The sequence below is a fragment of the Quercus suber genome, unplaced genomic scaffold (genome assembly GCF_002906115.3).
Source record: "Quercus suber isolate HL8 unplaced genomic scaffold, Cork oak 2.0 scaffold_364, whole genome shotgun sequence".
Taxonomy (NCBI): Eukaryota; Viridiplantae; Streptophyta; class Magnoliopsida; order Fagales; family Fagaceae; genus Quercus; species Quercus suber.
The window spans coordinates 380,404-400,582 of record NW_027069816.1 but is presented as its reverse complement, the minus strand read 5'-3'; the positions used below and the strand labels follow the sequence as shown (position 1 = coordinate 400,582).

The 20,179-nt window shown below is 35.9% G+C and overlaps 2 protein-coding genes across 4 annotated transcripts; one reads left to right on the top strand and one right to left on the bottom strand.

The window, feature by feature from the left end:
• Nucleotides 1-209: 209 nt before the first annotated feature.
• Nucleotides 210-5,259, bottom strand: LOC111993147 (uncharacterized). Of its 3 annotated transcripts, none has more exons than XM_065760395.1 (3): nucleotides 5,146-5,259; nucleotides 2,132-2,208; nucleotides 210-1,432 (listed from the first exon to the last, which is right to left on the bottom strand). In XM_065760395.1, the coding sequence occupies exon 3, from the start codon at nucleotides 1,371-1,373 to the stop codon at nucleotides 378-380; it is 996 nt and encodes a 331-aa protein (XP_065616467.1). In that variant the 5' UTR covers nucleotides 1,374-1,432; nucleotides 2,132-2,208; nucleotides 5,146-5,259; the 3' UTR covers nucleotides 210-377. The 3 variants fall into 3 exon arrangements, with proteins under 3 accessions (XP_065616467.1, XP_023883426.2, XP_023883427.2); XM_024027658.2 differs by lacking the exon at nucleotides 5,146-5,259 and adding an exon at nucleotides 2,827-2,950; XM_024027659.2 differs by lacking the exon at nucleotides 5,146-5,259 and adding an exon at nucleotides 2,827-2,950 and having other exon boundaries at nucleotides 210-1,398.
• Nucleotides 5,260-6,581: 1,322 nt separating this feature from the next.
• LOC111995718 (vacuolar-sorting protein BRO1) lies at nucleotides 6,582-16,713 on the top strand. Its single transcript, XM_024027649.2, has 8 exons — nucleotides 6,582-7,374; nucleotides 8,192-9,142; nucleotides 10,265-10,354; nucleotides 12,451-12,519; nucleotides 13,776-13,916; nucleotides 14,161-14,209; nucleotides 15,189-15,292; nucleotides 15,907-16,713. Exons 1-8 carry the CDS (start codon nucleotides 6,694-6,696, stop codon nucleotides 16,423-16,425), a joined length of 2,604 nt encoding a protein of 867 aa, XP_023883417.2. The 5' UTR covers nucleotides 6,582-6,693; the 3' UTR covers nucleotides 16,426-16,713.
• The last annotated feature ends 3,466 nt before the right edge of the window (nucleotides 16,714-20,179 follow it).

The following is a 20,179-nucleotide window of genomic DNA, read 5'->3' as shown; positions in this document are numbered from 1 at the left end:
ATCTAGTTATAAATTGCACACCTGGCCCACCCATTGAGGAGGATTGGTAACAAATAACAATCTTCCAAGGGGTCACTTTCAAATCAATTTACTCAGCTTGAAATCTAAAAAGTAATACCAACTACTCATCAACTCATGAACATGCAAAAAGAGAATGCCAACAAATTTCAGTAAAAACACCAATTAGATTTAAGAATAAACTAGGCAACTTGAATCACTAATTAAGTTTTAACATTAGATTTCAACAAATTCCAGTAAAATAGTAATACGCAATTGCTGTCTGCATTAAAATTTCAAGAAATCCCTCCAATCAGTGAGAAAAGAAAGCAAATGAGAATAGAACGGTACATCAATCAACCCAGTTACCAATAATCTCCCTATTTGTTTCCACCATCATGATCATGAGCAGCATTTTTATTCTCAATCTTGCACATATCCTCGGTATTCTTTCCATTAGGTTCTGCTTGGAGCGAATGATGTTTCTCCTCATCTGAGTGATGGTGCCTATGTTTGTGGTGGCGGTGGCGATGATGGCCAGAAATCTTGTGCCTTGATCGTTTACCCACTTCTTCATGGTTATCATCTGATGACTTTCCTATAGATTCACTCCTTCGATGGCTTCTGTGGGCAACAGAATCAGATGACTTGGAGTCCACACTATGTGATCTGCGATGACGTTTATGGTGCTTTGCATGGCTTTTTTTCTTGACCGCACCATTTTCCTCATCACTTGAAGAATCAGAAGCACTATACTCCAACTGCCTATGGCGTTTGTGATGCTTTCCATGGTTTCTTCGAATTAAGCCATCATCCTCAATACTAGAAGAATCTGAATCACTAGACTCTGATCGCCTATGGTGCTTGTGTCGTTTTGCGTGGCCTCTCTTCTTGAATGCCTCACCATCATCATCATCACTTGAAGAGTCCTCATCGGTATCGGATCTTGGATGCCTGTGCCTTCTGTGGTTTCGCTTCTTTCTCTTCCTATCTTCTTCAGAGCCACTCTCATATTCCTCACTGCTATCATCATTTGAGCTAGAGGATCGTCTCTTTGGCTTTCGCTTAGATTTCCTCTCCTTCCTCCTTTCATTGTCACCACCTAAGTCAGAGTGGCCATGCCTCCTGTGCCTCCTGTGGGCTCTTTTACTTGTCTTTCTTCCCCCATCACTGCTGTCACCATCACTGTCACTATCAGAATCAGAAACTGATCTTCTTTTATGCTTTGCAGCCTTCAGCTTCCTCTTAGCTTCAGCATCAGCCTTTGCCTTGGCAGCAGCTTCTAGCTTCTGCTCCCATTTTAAAGGAGCTTCTTTCTTCTCCAGAGCTCTCTTCTTTTTCTCCTCGACCAGTTGGATGAACCTCTTGGTGTCCATTCAAAAACAAAAACCAACTCAAAATCTGCATGTTGGTATGATGATGATCGGAAGTGCATCTCAAAGAAGAGAAAAAACAATGTTAGTTCTTCCATCATTTCATAATGCAAGTAACAAATAATAGAACACACTTAATTCTCCTTAATCAGATCTACAAATAATACTTGTGACTCACATGAATATTACCAATAATGAATATTGTAATGTAACGCACTAGACCAATAATGGGCATAAATATTACCTACAACACTGATTATGACAAGTGCATGTAAATGCTAGAACATACACCAGGTTGACAATGATCATGAATATGATCACGTTCTACAACACTGATTATGACAAAGCATTTAATCAGTCGTACAACATACATTATGTTGACAATTACCCTTTCAACTAGTATTTTACATTATAAATCCCAAAAACACAAGAGGGAAAATATTTCACATATGCTAATACTTACAACAAATAAACATGAACAAGATGTTACTAGATACATCTCAACAACAGTCTTAATCAGCTAATAAACAAGAACCACTTTTCATTATAAAAATAATATACTACTTCACGTCCACCTATGAAATGTATAAAATATATAGACTACTACTTCATGTCCTATAATTCACCATAAACTCATAGCACAAAAATATATCACTCAATCTTAAAAAATTCTAACATATAACACAGTTTTAAGGTAAAAAAGTATAACAATATTAATCAAAACAGAAAGAACAAACACAAATTTGATTCGGCTTCCTTACCTTATGCGAAGAAAGAATGGATTTAATTGTAATCCCAAAACCACAAGCAGCCTCAGTCCACACTAACCAACACAAATCTGTACAGAGAAAATAACAGAGACAAGAACTGGTTAGACAACTTGTCTACAATTGCAAATCATCAAAACCCCGTTTTTTAAAAATCCAAACCCTGTTGAACCCCAAGCTGATTTAAAAAAAAAAAAAAAAAAAAAACCAGTTCATCTTATATTTATTTAAAAAAAAAAAACAATGAATCTTAACTAGATATAAAGTTGAGAGCTTTCTTTTCCCCTTGACTTCAAGATACGGAAAAAAGATCAAATTTTTTTTTTCGTTTATTTTATATTCATTACAATATTTTCCCTCAGCAATATTAAAAAAAGAAGAATTAACATGTAAACCCTAGGTCCGTACAAGAAGACCCAAAAAAAATCAAATCAAAACAAGCCGGTCCTATTCAACAAAAATAGCACTTAAAACAAGAAAATACAAATTTGAACAAAATAAAAAAGAACGATTTTTTATAACAAAAGATCGAGTTCACGACAAAACCCATTACGAAGAAAAGAAAAAGAAAAGCTGGAACCTTTAAAAAATTATTGAACTTTCGGGAAAATTAAAGAAACAAAGAAAAAGAAGAGAGCATAAACGTAGCAATAATGAAACTTTGATTTGGAGGAATCGATATATCGTACCTGAATCGGAGATTATAAGTAAGGAGGGAGGCTGAGATCGGAGATTGACGAAGCTTGACTTTCTCTCTCTCTTCGTCTCTCTCTCTAAGCTTTCTTCCAGAAATTTCTTTATGCCGTGCGTGAAAATGTATTAGGCCTATTTATAGAGCCAGAAACGAACACGCTAAGTTACCTGTGTCTTTTTTTTGGTTTAATAAAAAAAGATTAATGGTCGGTGCGTGCGAGCGTGCGTTTCTCTTATCTAGGCCCTTGGGTTTAGACGCGTTTTTTCAGCGTAAATGGATTCACAAGGTGGGCCTAGGCCCGAATTAATTGAAAAAAAATAAGCATGGAAATTCATATTTGGAATTAAAAACTAGTACACGTTTTTTCATAATTAGAAAGTTTTATGTTTGAATTTAAAATTTTGCTTTGAAAAGGTATTAGAGTTTTATTTGAGGTTTTGTCAAAGTGTGGAATTTAATTTGAATTTCCCGTGGTTTAAAATTTAATTTAATCAAATCATTAAAAAAATTTACTTGCTTACTATGTGAAAATTGAATAAATTATTTTAATTCTTTTTATTTTCTCTCATAGACAAATCCCACCCAATATATCTAATGGTGTTGAGTGGTGCAGTTGAGCCAACATTTGACTTGATTTGCTTATTTATTTATTATTTTTTTATAGAAATAATGATATATTCCAAACTTTTATTATGTGTTCACATCTTAATGGGTCCAATGCACAAGAGCACTAGATCCAATCCTTATCCTAAGTAAAGTCATAATTTCATCTTATTGTCACCTAGAATCATTTGGATTTAAGTGATTGAGTTGAGCCATAACTTAACCTAGTTTATAGTTACTTACTTATGTGAGTTGAGTCATAACTTGACCCCAAACTCACCTACACTTTAACAATGCCAAAAATAATAAGAGATAATAGTTGATGACCTAAACTAGTTTAGCATCACACTATCATATTTGAAAGTTTCAAACTCAATACCCCATCCAACATTAAAAACTTGCCCACACGATCACAAAAATGATTTTTTAACAAATCAATAACTCATATATTCCATAATTAATAAGCTAGCAACCCATGAAAAATGAGTTAAATAAACAAGCAAAGCTTAAAACAAAAGACCGAGCTACGCAAACAATCACCTCAGAAGACTTTTGGGTACCGACCTATAAATCTCTTCTTGTAAATTAAAGGTCATAGAGTTGAATACTTGTACCATAACGTTTTTATTTATTTTCAATAATAATTAACACATAAATTCCAAAATATCTAAACTCATCTACCCGCCACAATAAAACCACCAGCGTAGTGAAAAAAAAAGGTGTTGCCAAAAAAAATCGTCTCACAAGTCATGCCATAAAGTTTTACATTTACATTGCTGACTCATTCCCATTTTTATCACACTTTGCTTCGCCAATAAGAAAAACACCAAAAACACCAAAAACAAAAACAAAAACTCAAAATCACAGTCTCAAATTGACTCACCTTCTTCTTCTTCTTTCTTCTTCTCAAAATATTTTCGCCATGGCCACACCATCGGCTTCGTCCTCATCGGTTTCCAACATCATGCTCGCAATCTTCGAGAAGAAAACCACTTCCGTCGAGCTCTACCGGCCTCTCCGCAACTACATCGCCTTCAATTACTCCGAGCGCGAAGCTCAGAACCTCGAGGACGATCTCCAAACCCTAAAGCAGTACCGCGCCGATTTGGAGCGCACGCCCGACCCGACTCCCACCGCCCGTCGCGACCTCCTCCAGAATTACTTCAAAGCCCTCTGCCTCGTCGAGACTCGTAAAAAAACCCAGTTCATCTTATATTTATTTTAAACTCCCATAAACTTTAAATTAAAAAAAAAAAAAAAAAAACAATGAAGCTTATCTAGATATAAAGTTGAGAGCTTTCTTTTCCCCTTGACTTCAAGATACGGAAAAAAGATCAATTTTTTTTTTTCGTTTATTTTATTTTCATCACAATTTTTTCCCTCAGCAATATTTAAAACAAGAATTAACATATAAACCCTAGGTCCGTACAAGAAGACCCAAAAAAAAAATCAAATCAAAACAAGCCGGTCCTATTCAACAAAAATAGCACTTAAACAAGAAAATACAATTTTGAATAAAATAAAAAAAGAACGATTTTTATAACAAAAGATCGAGTTCACGACAAAACCCATTACGAAGAAAAGAAAAAGAAAAGCTGGAACCTTTAAAAAATTATTGAACTTTGGGGAAAATTAAAGAAACAAAGAAAAAGAAGAGAGCATAAACGTAGCAATAATGAAACTTTGATTTGGAGGAATCGATATATCGTACCTGAATCGGAGATTATAAGTAAGGAGGGAGGCTGAGATCGGGGATTGAAGAAGCTTAACTTTCTCTCTCTCTTCGTCTCTCTCTCTCTCTCTAAGCTTTCTTCCAGAAATTTCTTTATGCCGTGCGTGAAAATGTATTAGGCCTATTTATAGAGCCAGAAACGAACACGCTAAGTTACATCTGTCCTTTTTTTTTTTGGGTTTAATAAAATAAGATTAATGGTCGGTGCGTGCGAGCGTGCGTTTCTCTTATCTTCGGCCCTTGGGTTTAGACGCGTTTTTTCAGCGTAAATGGATTCACAAGGTGGGCCTGGGCCCGAATTAATTGAAAAAAAAAAAAGCATGGAAATTCACATTTGGAATTAAAAACTAGACCACGTTTTTTTCATAATTAGAAAGTTTTATGTTTGAATTTAAAATTTTGCTTTGAAAAGGTATTAGAGTTTTATTTGAGGTTTTGTCAAAGTGTGGAATTTAATTTGAATTTCCCGTGGTTTAAAATTTAATTTGATCAAATCATTAAAAAATTTACTAGCTTACTATGTGTAAATTGACTAAATTATTTTAATTCTTTTTATTTTCTCTCATAGACAAATCCCACCCAATAAATCTAATGGTGTTGAGTGGTGCGGTTGAGCCAACATTTGACTTGATTTGTTTATTTATTTATTATTTTTTTATAGGAATAATGATATATTCCAAACTTTTATTATGTGTTCACATCTTAATGGGTCCAATGCACAAGAGTACTAGATTCAATCCTTATCCTAAGTAAAGTCATAATTTCATCTTATTGTCACCTAGAATCGTTTGGATTTAAGTGATTGAGTTGAGCCATAACTTAACCTAGTTTATAGTTACTTTCTTATGTGAGTTGAGTCATAACTTGATCCCAAACTCACCGACACTTTAACAATGCCAAAAATAATAAGAGATAAAGTTGATGACCTAAACTAGTTTAGCATCACACTATCATCTTTGAAAGTTTCAAACTCAATACCCCATCCAACATTAAAAACTTGCCCACACGATCACAAAAATGATTTTTTAACAAATTAATAACTCATATATTCCATAATTAATAAGCTAGCAACCCGTGAAAAATGAGTTAAATAAACAAGCAAAGCTTAAAACAAAAGACCGAGCTACGCAAACAATCACCTCAGAAGACTTTTGGGTACCGACCTATAAATCTCTTCTTGTAAATTAAAGGTCATAGAGTTGAATACTTGTACCATAATGTTTTTATTTATTTTCAATAATAATTAACACATAAATTCCTAAATATCTAAACTCATCTACCCGCCACAATAAAACCACCAGCGTAGTGAAAAAAAAAAAAGGTGTTGCCAAAAAAAAAAAATCGTCTCACAAGTCATGCCATAAGTTTTACATTTACATTGCTGACTCATTCCCATTTTTATCACACGTTGCTTCGCCAATAAGAAAAACACCAAAAACAAAAACAAAAACGAAAACTCAAAATCACAGTCTCAAATTGACTCACCTTCTTCTTCTTCTTCTTTCTTCTTCTCAAAATATTTTCGCCATGGCCACACCATCGGCTTCGTCCTCATCGGTTTCCAACATCATGCTCGCAATCTTCGAGAAGAAAACCACTTCCGTCGAGCTCTACCGGCCTCTCCGCAACTACATCGCTTTCAATTACTCCGAGCGCGAAGCTCAGAACCTCGAGGACGATCTCCAAACCCTAAAGCAGTACCGCGCCGATTTGGAGCGCACGCCCGACCCGACTCCCACCGCCCGTCGCGACCTCCTCCAGAATTACTTCAAAGCCCTCTGCCTCGTCGAGACTCGGTTCCCGATCTCTCCCGATAAGGACCACGTCAACACCGTCATCTTCACGTGGTTCGACGCGTTCAAGCCGAAGCAGAAGGCGGCGCAGCAGAACATTCATCTGGAGAAGGCGGCGGTGCTGTTCAATTTGGGGGCGGTGTACAGTCAGATTGGGCTGACTTGCGATCGCGCCACCGTGGACGGGCGGAGATTGGCTTCGCACGCGTTTATCGCGGCGGCCGGGGCGTTTGCGTATCTGAGGGATAATGCGGCGACGAAAGCTGCGATTGGAGGCGGCGCCACGGTGGACGTTGGGGTGGAGTGCGCCGGGATGCTCGAAAGGTTGATGCTTGCGCAAGCGCAGGAGTCTGTGTTTGAGAATACTATTGCGAAAGGGAGCACGCCGGGGGTCTGTGCTAAGATCTCCAGGCAGGTATGAGTTTCACTTTTAGTATTTGGTTAGGAATGTAATGAATTGCTATGCGAATTGTTATGCTTGTTTGATGAATTGGAATGGATGTGGATTTTGATATCTCTTTGATAAGTGATCAATCTTGATATTGCACCAATTGGTGGTTTGATCATGTAGTGTGAAATCTTGTGGGTATTAGTTAGCTCAATTGGTAAAATTTCTTGTTTGATGAATTGGAGTGGATGTGGATTTTGATATGTGGGTATGTTTGTGTTGATGGGTCTCTTTGATAAGTGATCAATTTTGATTTTGCACTAATGAAATGTTCACTCTTGTGGGTTCTAGTTAGCTCAACTAGTAAAGTTTATTGTTTTCAAATAGGGGATTTGGGTTAAGGTTCAAATCGTGCTTACACCAAAAATAAACCAATTGGTGTGTTGGTCTAATGGTAAATAGCAATATCATTGAGTAGACACCATAGGTTTCAAATCCTATCCTTATCCATATATGAGGAAAAATCATTTAATGTGAACTCTTTGCTTGTTTGATGATTGGGATGTTTAGTCGTTTTTTTCTTTTTTTCTTTTTTTTTTTGTGTGTGTGGGATGTGGATTTTTTGTACATTGGGATATCCGTGTAAACATTAGTAGAACAATATGATTTTAATAATAATGATTTAAATTAGCACTGTCTTTGTAGTTGCATTTTTAATTAAATGTCATTTGGGACTCTGGTACATGTTTTCATTCCACAAGTACAGTGAATTGTATCTTTATATTAGGTATTTTCAGTGATGTTACATATTTTCTAATTTGGTTTGAGATTTATGTGATTACAGGTTGGGTTGTACTACGAGGAAGCTTTGGCAGCACTGAATGTTGCACCTCTGAACCAGCATTTTGACAAGGGCTGGATATCTCATGTGCAACTAAAGGCGGTTCTATTTTATGCAGAAGCTTGCTATAGGTACAGTTTAGAGCTACACGAGAAAGAAGAGATTGCTGAGGAAATTGCACGGTTGAGGAGTGCGGTTAGTGCTATAACGGAGTCAAAGAAATCTGCAAAGGGGGCTCCAGCACAACTTCTGGATGCAATTAGCAAGTTAGAGGTCAATATTAATCGGAACCTAGAGAGGGCCATGAAAGAGAATGACAGAGTTTACCTCATGAGGGTTCCTTCCCCCAGTTCCCTACCACCTCTTCCAGCATTCTCCATGGTTAAGTCAATGGCAATGAGTGAGGTATTGGATGCGAGCAAGGAGAAGATGTTTGCAAGCCTTGTTCCTGACAGCAGTGCAAAGGCACTTTCTAGGTATACTGAAATGGTTGATGATGTTATCAGAACACAAGCTGAAAAATTACAACAAGCCAGTGAGTTAACCCGAGTAAGGCTCAAAGAGATGGACCTTCCTGATTCCATTCTTGCTTTAGAAGGGAATTTCACTCTCCCAACGGAGCTCAAAGAAGATGTGGAGGCAGTGCAGATAAGTGGGGGCCCCGCTGGTTTGGAAGCAGAGTTACAGCAACTTAGGGATCTGAGGAGGGTCAACCAGGAAATGCTGGTCCAAATAGAGGAGCTTTTGCAGAAAGAGGCAAGAGAAGATGCTCAATTTAGAGGCCAATTTGGAACACGGTGGACTAGACCTCAGTCCAGCACTCTAACAAAAAACTTACAGGATAGGTTGAATAGATTTGCAGCTAACTTGAAGCAAGCTGCAGAAAGTGATGGCCGGATTGAGCGTTCTGTGAGAGAACATTCAGCACTCATGTCAATCCTTGATCGCCGTCCAGTATGTTGAACTGTTTGTGTTATTTATGTTTATCATTTGTCTCCCGTGCCTTATACCATAGGCCTTGGATGATGCATTGACATGCAATAAGAAAATTTAAATAGCATAATCGTACTATATTGAAAATGCAAGCTGATATGAATTTCAAAGGCATTTCTTGATCCAAGGTTGTCTTTTTGCGTTTAAGGTTTTTGGTACAATTTGTTGTGTAAGGCTGTGTCGTTTCATTGGTGATTTTTTTTTTTGGGTAAATTACACTAACCTTCCTTAAGGTTTGAGGAAATGTTAGAATCCCTTTCTTATTTTTAAAAATGACACTGAGCCCCCTATGGTTATTATTTTTATATATTTTATTTTTAAATTTTTCTTAAGATATAACCAATCTGGTTATTAAGCATTTTTTTTGGTGGTTATTCTGGTTGAGAATTTAATTTGAGAAACTTGAAAATTTGTAATGTACATAAATGGTCATAAGGGGTTATTTGTTGTGTAAATCAAAATATTAAGGGGTGGAGTGTCTTTTATAAAAATAGGAGGGGGTTTCTGAAATTTCCACAAACCTCGAGGGAGGCAATTGTAATTTACCTGTACTTTTTTCTCTTCTACTTAGTCACCAGAAATGGTAAGAGTCTCTTGGCTTGATGGCATGTCTGGCTTTCCACTATGGGGAATGCCTCAGTTCAAATCTTGGGGGTGTCATCCCTTTGACCCTTCACCTGGCAATCCCCCCAACCAAAAATAAAAAGTATCCATTTTCCTACTGTACAAGTACAAGACTTTATGTTCTAAGTTTCTGAGAAGTTGGTATCTAAGAAATGGGACGCAAATAGATTTACTGGAATTTCTTTCTCCTTTCTCACACTAATAAATTTTGTACAGCTTACTTCTCATCATTTTTTGGGATGCCCTTTTTATTATTGCTAATAAGAATTCACTAAGTACAAACTACTGACCATTTGTCTGATTTAGTTATTTTTTTTATTGACCTGTATTGGCTGGTTTAGCTTTTGGCAGCACCCTCGGTTTAGTTTTTGTCCAGCATTGTTTTCCTTAGCTGATCTTAGTTAATCATCTGTGGGTGCAATCTGCTTCTAAGCCTATATTTGCATTTTCTTTTGTCAGATTGAATCAGCCCTCCCAAGTTTGGCAAGGCCAATAATGTCTCTGGATGCCAATGAGGATGCTGTTGTGGGTGCTCTGAAGCAGAGCTTGGTAAAATCTCTAAACCCAACCGCCCCTCCCCCCCCCAACCACCAAATCCACCCCCACACCCCCCTTGTGAAAGTTGACTGTCAATTTCATCTTTCCACCACATGCCCAATGTACATTTTGTAAGGGACATATAGTTTCATCCGCTCATTTGCTTAGAGATCAGTTTGAAGCTTTCACGAAGATGATAACAATCTAGTCATATCACATGGTTGTTTCACTTAACTTACAGAATATGTATTGTGCTTTGTTTACTGACAGATACGATTTTAACATTTTTGTCTAAATATTTATTACAAATTTGAATTATGTTATTTGTATTGAATATGGATATTTTTACAGTACTTATTTAAAAAGATATGTATCCAGAAATTGTATGAACAAGAATAATGCTAAAAAATTGGGGTGTCTTGAAATTGGGATGGTGAAGGACTAGGGAAATTTTCAAATTATTTTGTTTGGTAGGACTGTACTTTTTGCACCATTAGTCTGGATTGAAAAGGTTAAATGTTAATGCTTAGGTTTGTGGAAGGGACAGCATTGCCATAAACTTTATATATATTGTAGACACTGGAAAAAACAAGTGTGCCTGCATGGATGTGGCTTGAAGAATATTAAAAGGGTGCCAATACTGTGCAGATGTTGAAGCATAACCACTTGCACTCATGTACTAAATTATTTTTGGGGATCATGTGCTTAATGATGGCATGTGGTTTATTGGCATGCAAATACATCCATATAGCTTTTCTCGATGCCTTACAGCAGCTCAAGAATTTTGAATTATAATAAAAAAAGGTCCTAACCTCACANCCCCCCTCCCCCCCCCCCCCCCCCCCCCAACAACAAAAACAACATCTTTTGTGCTTTGGCCCGTTGTGAAAGTTGACTGTCAATTTCATCTTTCCACCACATGCCCAATGTACATTTTGTAAGGGACATATAGTTTCATCCGCTCATTTGCTTAGAGATCAGTTTGAAGCTTTCACGAAGATGATAACAATCTAGTCATATCACATGGTTGTTATAATAAAAAAAGGTCCTAACCTCACAGCAAGTTCCCATGTTAACTGATTATATATATACACTGATTATATTTGCTTTTGAAAGTTAACCATGAATCCATAAGAAGAGTATAGGGACTACAGTATGGTTTTATGTTATTGGTTTTGGGAGTGAATTTGCTATTGGTGAAGTGATTTGTGTTGGCAGATTGGATGTTGGCATATCGGTGAACTTAATCAATTTATAGTAAAATCTTGGAGTTGATCAAGTTTGATCAAGGCATAATCACATTTTAATCAAAAATTCTACCGTGCAATTGAAGTGAAGAGCATGGAATTTTAAAAAAAAAATAATAATAATAATAAAAAAATTGCTCTGGGGAGAGGATGACAATTTTGCCCACTCCACTTGACTTGTCCCTCCCCATTTCGCCTCACACGGGTTTATCCGGCCCTGCAAAGGTGGTGGAGCGGGAATAAGGTGAGATTTTAGCCTCACAGCACAGGGCCCACAAGGCAAGGCGAGAATGGGTTTAGACTTTTTACATCCACCCCGCCCCGTGTTGACAAAAGTTATAATTGTAAATTTTTGATACCCTAAAACCCTACTATTTAAATAAACATATCAATATTAGCTTGTTTTATTCTACCCAACATGACATTCATGCCTCTATTTTGTTATTTGTTATATTATGAGAATTTTTTTTTTTTTTTTGTGATAATTTTTTTTTTCTGAAGAGGCAGGAATCTAGTAAACCTCTACTTATCTGCATCCTCTGTAAATTGATCCTCAAAACTGAGCCTTTGGGTGTTTTTGCTAAAAACTGACAAGGTTTTGGAGAGGTGGTATTAGCAAAACAGTCAAACTTTTATGAAGTATCATGTTCACAAAACATTGGGAATTGGAAAATTTTTGTCAACTAGATCAGATCATGTTTTCTTACCTTTAAATAGTCGAAGAAATAATATCTGTCTTTCTTTTGTGATTAAACCTGAAGGTCCTAAACCATATCTTGAGTTGTTCTACTTTAAGGTTGGTATGTTCTGCGCTACATTTTGTGTTTGACTTGTATTTTTTCAATTTTGTGCTCAATACAGAGGCAATTAGAAACTCTTGGTGCACAACGGGCTGGTCTTGAAGACATGCTTAAAGAGATGAAAAGAAAGGTGCAAAATATGATTAATGATGCTCTTGTTTGACTTATTATTTTTTTTTATAAAGTAATATTTAAAAAAAAATTATTGAAAGAAAAGTTGGATTGTTATTAATGATACTCTTGTTTGCTTTTATTTTTTATTTGTAAAGTAATAAATTATTGAAAGAAAAGTGTGTTGTTTGGATTGTTAATTGCTTGCACATAATTTTTTAGTGGGCTGGTCTTATATTTATTTATTAATATTTTTGGGGCAACGTTGATATTTCCTTTCTAGTGTTCTTTATTTTTTAATACTTTATGGATTTTTTTCCATGTCAATCCAATATAATAGTGTTTTCTTGTTTGAACTTGGGTAAGGGTTTTTCTTTTCATCGAACAAATATACAGATGAAGATTCTTTGTTCAATGCTTAATTTCTGATAATGTATGCAAATTTCTTGGTGTATTTCTCATGCGGCTGATGGGAATTAATTGTTGTTGCGTTTAGAGAAACATGAGCCATGTGGTTTAATTTATACATGATTTTCAACCACTGAACTTACTACTGATATTGCTTTGGACTATCTGAAGGTCATTATTATCGTGAGTATTTTCAATAGTATGGCAAGGATTCCAATTTGTTTAGATCATTTAACCAATACAGATTGATCTCTGAGTTTTAGTTGTTTGTTGTATCAGCCCAATTAGCAAGAAGTGTCTCAAAAGTCAAACCTTTATTTTAATATTATATCTTGTGCTATATAGCCAATCCTTATAAAAAAAATTCATTTTTTTAATATCTGCATTGTGATTGTGGATAAATTTTAGAAAGTATTAATTGAAGCTAAACTTTTATAGCTTATGAAAATGTGCTACTTAGCGTATGAGCTAAACTTACCAGCTAATACGGTTTGGATATGAGAGTTATTATAGTCTAAGAAAATGACAGTTGAATTTTATCTTACAAGAAGGTTTGGCCTAATATTTGAAGTTGTGCAAGGCAAAGGTATACACACAAGTCACAGGCACATTTGTTGTATTGCAGAATCTTCTTTTCTATATTATCCTGGTTTTGCACTTATTTTCCTTTTGGCAATTTCTGTGCAAGCAAGTAATCAATTGGTTGGTTGTTTGGTTTCTACATATCAGGCTGGCTATAAAATTGTATCATGATCAGTATGTGTTCATTCGTACATTTTTTTTTTGTTTGGCTTTTGGTAATTGAAAGTATTGCCGTGATACATTATGATATAATTGGTTGTTTTTGTGTTCTATATATGGCTTCAGGACGATATACTACCAAAGTTGATGACATCAACTGGCTCCTATGAGGATCTTTTCAGGAAGGAGATATCAAAATATGATCGCATTAGTGAAGATATTGCCCACAATATTGAGGCACAAGAACAACTGTTGCTGCAAATCCAGGTTTAATTCTTTATTTTACTGCTTTTTATTTTTTTATTTTCTTTGAATATCAGCTTTCTTTTTTCTTTTACTGAATGTGATGTTTTACCAAATGGAATTGGTTTTGACTGGAGAATATGTTATGAACCAAATTTGACATCTTTATGCATATAATTGTTAGTCTCTAATATCTTCTCAGTTAAAAAAGGAGAGATTTTAAGAGGCATTTCATGATCCTCAAATTATTGTTTGACATTTCTTTCAGGCTCAGAATGATGATTTTTCAGCCGTCTTTAATCTTGAAGATTATAAAGGTTGGTTGTTTTTTTTTTTTGGATTATAATATATTTTTTTTCTTTTATCTGTTTGTCATATAGATTTTTTAAGCATTCATTCAATTTTCTGGCATTGATGTATCATTAATGTGTAACAAATCTACATTCTTGCTGTACTTTTTAGAGTCTAATGAATGGCTCAAAGTTTTTCATTTACACCATGTTGCTTATCGACGACGAGCAGGGTCGGTGAAGGGTAGCAGAGATCGTGAGATTGAAAGGAGAGAGTGAGAACTGAGAGCAACAAACTTCAGACCTTATATGGCGGTCGGGTCGGGTGGCTCGGGTATTGGAGGAAGAGACCCGCACCCGATCCGCCGGAATCGGTTTTGAAAAGTAAGGACCCGCCGCCGACCGCCGGAGTAGTCGGATCGGGCGACGGACGGTTCGGGTTCGGTCGGTTTGGCCGGGCGGGTCGGATATGCGGGTTGTCTGGACAGCCCTAATGATGGATTCAAAGGGATAACCTCATCAGAATATGGAATCCTAGTTGACTTGACCATAATTTAGTAGTTCAGATCACCTCAAAACTGTGACCTGTACCAGATCTATGAAATAGTTTAGGTCCACCTATCTCTCAACTATGTTAGATGAACTTGTAATGTGCCACTAGGATTCTGACCTTGTTCTTTCTGTACCTATCTCTATCAATATACCTAAACCTGGGCTTTCTTGTTTTGGGGGGGTCTGTGTTTGTGCTCGTCCATTATGTAATAATCTATTATATTCATGTTTCTCTGAAGTTCAGATTCTACTGGTCAAAGGACATCACTTAATCAGATTCTATTATCATACATTTCCTTTAATGTTCCTGATTTTTTCAAATGCTAATATTATTTCAGCGATGCTTACAGGCTGCATTTTACAATTCAAAAATAGTTTGTTTTATTTTATTTATCCAAAAAAGAAAAGAAAAGAAAGGGTTATATGTTGATCTTTTCCCTTCTATTTTTTCCAGCATCTCGTGAGAAATGTTACAAGCAGATTCAAGCTGCCATAGCAAAGTTCCGAGAGATTAAGGAGAACATCAATGAGGGACTGAAATTTTATGTTACTCTACAGGTTAGAAATGTTTGGTTAGACTGTGTGGTGCAAGTATTTATTTAATAAAGTTATTGTTCAAGTATACGCTTGCTCCTCTTTGTAGCTGTGGGTGAGATATAATATTATTGATGTGCATAGATCTCTCCTTGTGAGCATGTGTACGTGATTTTTTCATTATTGTATTTGTGAACTTTGCTAGAAGTGGCTGGTTATTTTGTCTGCATCATAAATTTTAGTTTTTTGGTTTTTTTTTTTGGGAGATGTGTATGTACTTCCTGGGTGGCATATTTGTATTGGTAATCTTATGGTAATGCATTTGGTGTGGAGTGAGAGGGAGGAATTCCTTCCACTTTTAAAATGGTGTGGAGATTCCAGTTATGGAGTTGAAATGTTCTTTTTTGAGAGTCAGAGTGTTGTATGAGTAGTTCTTTACTCTTGGAACTAGGGATGAGCATTCCATTATAGATTATATAGACTATTTCTTTTAGAGCCTTATTTTTTGTTTGACTCTCTTCCTAATTCTTTAGGAATGTTTGTAACTTGTATATACATCATGTGTACGCAAGATTTTCTTTTTTCAATAGAATTAACATAAAAAAAGAGTTGATGAATGAGCTGTCTTTTTTCAACAGGATGCAATCACAAATGTAAAGCAGCAATGCAGCGATTTTGTCATGACCAGAAACATCCAGTGCCGGGAAATGACTGAAGATGTGCAAAGACAAATGGCGGGCCTCAATTTCCAGGATAATAAAAACGCAGGTGCGTACAACAACTACCCTTCAGTAGGACATCAGAATCAAAGATCCAATTCACAACAGCAAGTAGATCCTCGGCCACAAGCACCTTACTATCAGCCACCGGAGCAGCCTACAATGCCTGGGTATGGTCCCCCACCTCCCGCTTATAGCTCACCACAGGTGCCTTCTCCTTACCATGTTCCACCTACTTCTGTTCCATATCCACATCCTCAGGCCCAACAGCAGCAGTCACATGCAAGCCATGAGTATGGCCAACCTGCTTATCCGGGGTGGCGAGGCCCATACTACAATGCCCATGCACAACAATCTGGATCTCATCCTCGGCCTCCTTACACCATCCCAGCTCCATACCCTCCTCCTCACCAAAGTGGCTACTATAAGCAACAATAGTGTAGCTGTGTATCATCTATCCATTTTGGCTATATAATTTGATTGCTTTTGATATGTAATCTGTCACTTTGTTCCATCCTTGGTTAAATGGATTGGATTTAGCTAGATCTTATTTATGATCGTATAGCCTCTTGATAATCCGTATGCTGGTTTGTGTAATGCTTTGTATGTGAATTGCATAGCTTGTACAAGGATTTTTCTATGTATAGCTTTTAAATTATGTTGAGATTTACCGAAATGATACTAATTTGATAAATAAAAATCATCTATTTCACATTTTGTGTTCCATTTATGCTTCTATCAATCACAAATTGTTAGATTTTTTTTTTCCTTATAAAATAACCAATGTTTAAAATGGGGGAAAAAAATCAGACAAATGGGAGGTTGTGATTGATATATTTGATAGACAATAATCTGTTCACTAGATAAATGCATAGCCGGTTTTGCTGCTTGAGGTGGGAAATTTCCTATGAATGTCTCTAGAAAAAAGTGTTTCCTTGGGGTGTTTATTGTTTCTCTCTTTTTGGTTGTTTTTTGATGAATGAGTATGATTTCAAGTTGCAACGGGAAGAGGAGGGAAAGTTTTGAAGCTGTGCATGACTTCTGTTTCATAAGACATGGTACATTGGAAGTATGACCCAATCCAATTTTGTTTATTATCTAGATTTTTGGTTGAAAATAATTATATGCTCATCCAGCTGGTAGCAATCTGATCTTTTCTGTTGGTGATACAGCCGTACATTAACATCAGGTGTTGGCCTATTTCCCAAATTTAAGTTGCAATTTTGCATGTAATACAGAATATTTGCAGCTCAGACTTTGGCTGCGTATTGCTATGGTTTTAGCCATTGCAAATGATTGTTCGAGAATGTTGATGATTAGCAGCTTAATTTATGGTGAATGCATTTGTATTTTAAAGAAAATAGAAAAGCCTCATCTCGGGGTCCAAGAACTACTAATGAATGCTCGACATATGGCAAGACGACGAAAAAGACCCAAGCAAAAGATATTTTTGCCATATTTGAATCTCTATTTTCAAAGATTGAAACTAATATGCTATCAATTACATTTACAAAAATGAATCACCACCATCATTAAACGAATCATCGTTAAATGATTCATGGCATCTATTACTTTTATTTTAATTTTTATTATTTTTTTAAGAAGAAAGCAAAATAGATATTATTTGAAAAACTTAGCCAAGTTTGGCTAAAATTATAGAATTTAGATGTGGAGGAACATTTTTCATCCACACCATGAAACTGCTAACATAACTAGGATGTATAGCAAAATTATAAACTATAGAGTTTGCTTGATTAAAGTAACTGTATAAACTATAGAGTCTTGGCTTCAACAATCAAGTGGCGAAATGAGATGAAAGATTCTTCTTCACTTCTAAGAGAATTGTTCACAATTTTCGAATCTCCCTCAAGTATAATAGAGGAAACCCACAATTACTGGCAAGTCGAAGAGGATGAACAGCAGCTAAGCTCTCTCAATAGCTTCAATCGAGGATAGAAGGCACCTTATCTACCATTGACACTAATACCAGTCTCAAGTGGTTTTAGATATCAACCCCCACTCCCACTTTATCTAATTCAAAAAATAGAGCATCATCATAGTTCACTTTAATCATAGCTTTAGGAGAAGGATTCCAACGTACAACTTCAGAAGAGCTGATCTAGGGAACAATTGAAGGAATTATTAAAAAAACACAAACAAACTCACTTAGTGATTGTTAGTATATAATAGTGATAGGTGATCACACTATAATATGGTGCACCTTCACATATATAATAACACTCACTTGGTGGATAGTGTTGCTTCACCAACTAACAATAAAGAGAATTGATTAAGCACTATAGTTAGTTATCTATAGAAGCAGTGTGTCTTTTAAAGAAACTACACCTCTTAGAAAATAGACATCTCTCTTTCCAAAAGACATGAAGACTCTATAAATACTAAGACTCCTCATTCATTGTTACGATACATAATTTTATTCTCTTTGTCTGTGTTGGTGATTCTTAGTCTAACGAACATCACCATACACAATAAAGGACTAACAGTGATGAGTTTGCTTGTGTAGTAACTGGGAAATCGGGAAGGCTCTATCATTAGTTCTCAACTGGTTTCTCCGAAATCGTAAGGTCGAAGCCCAAGAAAACTCCATCTGGCATCTGAATCCCATACCACCGAGATATAAGGACAAGATGCCATGAAAGCTACCCGGTACCCCAACCGCAAAGTACTGCCTGTTGGGAGGGAGGGACTTGAAGAGGGTGTTGAAATCATTGGAGACCTGGTCATTGAAGAATACTATGAATTTTGGGATTTCAGTATTTACTCCTTTTGATCTTTATTTGAGTTCTATTGCTTCTATTATGTTTTGCACTGAGATAAAAGTACGTATTGGGTCCTGTGGAACAACCCAAGTCTGCTACACATATTGGGTTTGGAAAAACTGAAAGGGTGTTGATGTCAAAGTGATTGGGTATGACCTCGTTGATATATAGTTTCTTTGGCAGCTCCAACAGCTCCTCCCTACAACACAAGAGATGATTAACATTTTAAACATTCAATGGATAATATAACATCAATTATCATGAAATTTGGTATACATGATTAGAACAAAGAGAAAACACAATTTAATTGTGGGTTTTTTGAATAAAAAAGAAAAAACAAAACAGTTATTAAGTGACGTAAGATTGATAAAGAGTTTTTTTTTTTTTTTAATTTTTGATGAATGAGTATGATTTCAAGTTGCAACGGGAAGAGGAGGGAAAGTTTTGAAGCTGTGCATGACTTCTGTTTCATAAGACATGGTACATTGGAAGTATGACCCAATCCAATTTTGTTTATTATCTAGATTTTTGGTTGAAAATAATTATATGCTCATCCAGCTGGTAGCAATCTGATCTTTTCTGTTGGTGATACAGCCGTACATTAACATCAGGTGTTGGCCTATTTCCCAAATTTAAGTTGCAATTTTGCATGTAATACAGAATATTTGCAGCTCAGACTTTGTCTACGTATTGCTATGGTTTTAGCCATTGCAAATGATTGTTCGAGAGTGTTGATGATTAGCAGCTTAATTTATGGTGAATGCATTTGTATTTTAAAGAAAATAGAAAAGCCTCATCTCGGGGTCCAAGAACTACTAATGAAAGCTTGACATATGGCAATACGACGAAAAAGACCCAAGCAAAAGATATTTTTGCCATATTTGAATCTCAATTTTCAAAGATTGAAACTAATATGCTATCAATTACATTTACAAAAATGAATCACCACCATCATTAAACGAATCATCGTTAAATGATTCATGGCATCAATTACTTTTATTTTTATTATTTTTTTAAGAAGAAAGCAAAATAGATATTATTTGAAAAACTTAGTCAAGTTTGGCTAAAATTACAGAATTTAGGTGTGGAGGAACATTCTTTATCCACACCATGAAACTGCTAACATAACTAGCATGTTTAGCAAAATTATAAGCTATAGAGTTTGCTTGATTAAAGTAATTGTATAAAAGGTCCTTGCAAGAGTCTTGGCTTCAACAATCAAGTGGCTAAATGAGGTGAAAGATTCTTCTCACTTCTAAGAGAATTGTTCACAATTTCCGAATCTCTCAGCTAAGCTCTCTCAATAGCTTCAATTGAGGATAGAAGGCACCTTATCTACCATTGACGCTAATACCAGTCTCAAGTGGTTTTAGATAAGAACCCCCACTCCCACTTCATCTAATTCAAAAAAT

What these genes read in the sequence shown, in the direction of transcription:
- LOC111993147 (XM_065760395.1), bottom strand. Translation starts at nt 1,373, where the DNA reads ATGGACACCAAGAGGTTCATCCAACTGGTCGAGGAGAAAAAGAAGAGA.
- LOC111995718 (XM_024027649.2), top strand. Translation starts at nt 6,694, where the DNA reads ATGGCCACACCATCGGCTTCGTCCTCATCGGTTTCCAACATCATGCTC. An exon ending in GTGCTAAGATCTCCAGGCAG is followed by an intron (nt 7,375 to 8,191) that starts GTATGAGTTTCA and finishes ATGTGATTACAG; the next exon opens with GTTGGGTTGTACTACGAGGA. An exon ending in AATTTTATGTTACTCTACAG is followed by an intron (nt 15,293 to 15,906) that starts GTTAGAAATGTT and finishes TTTTTTCAACAG; the next exon opens with GATGCAATCACAAATGTAAA.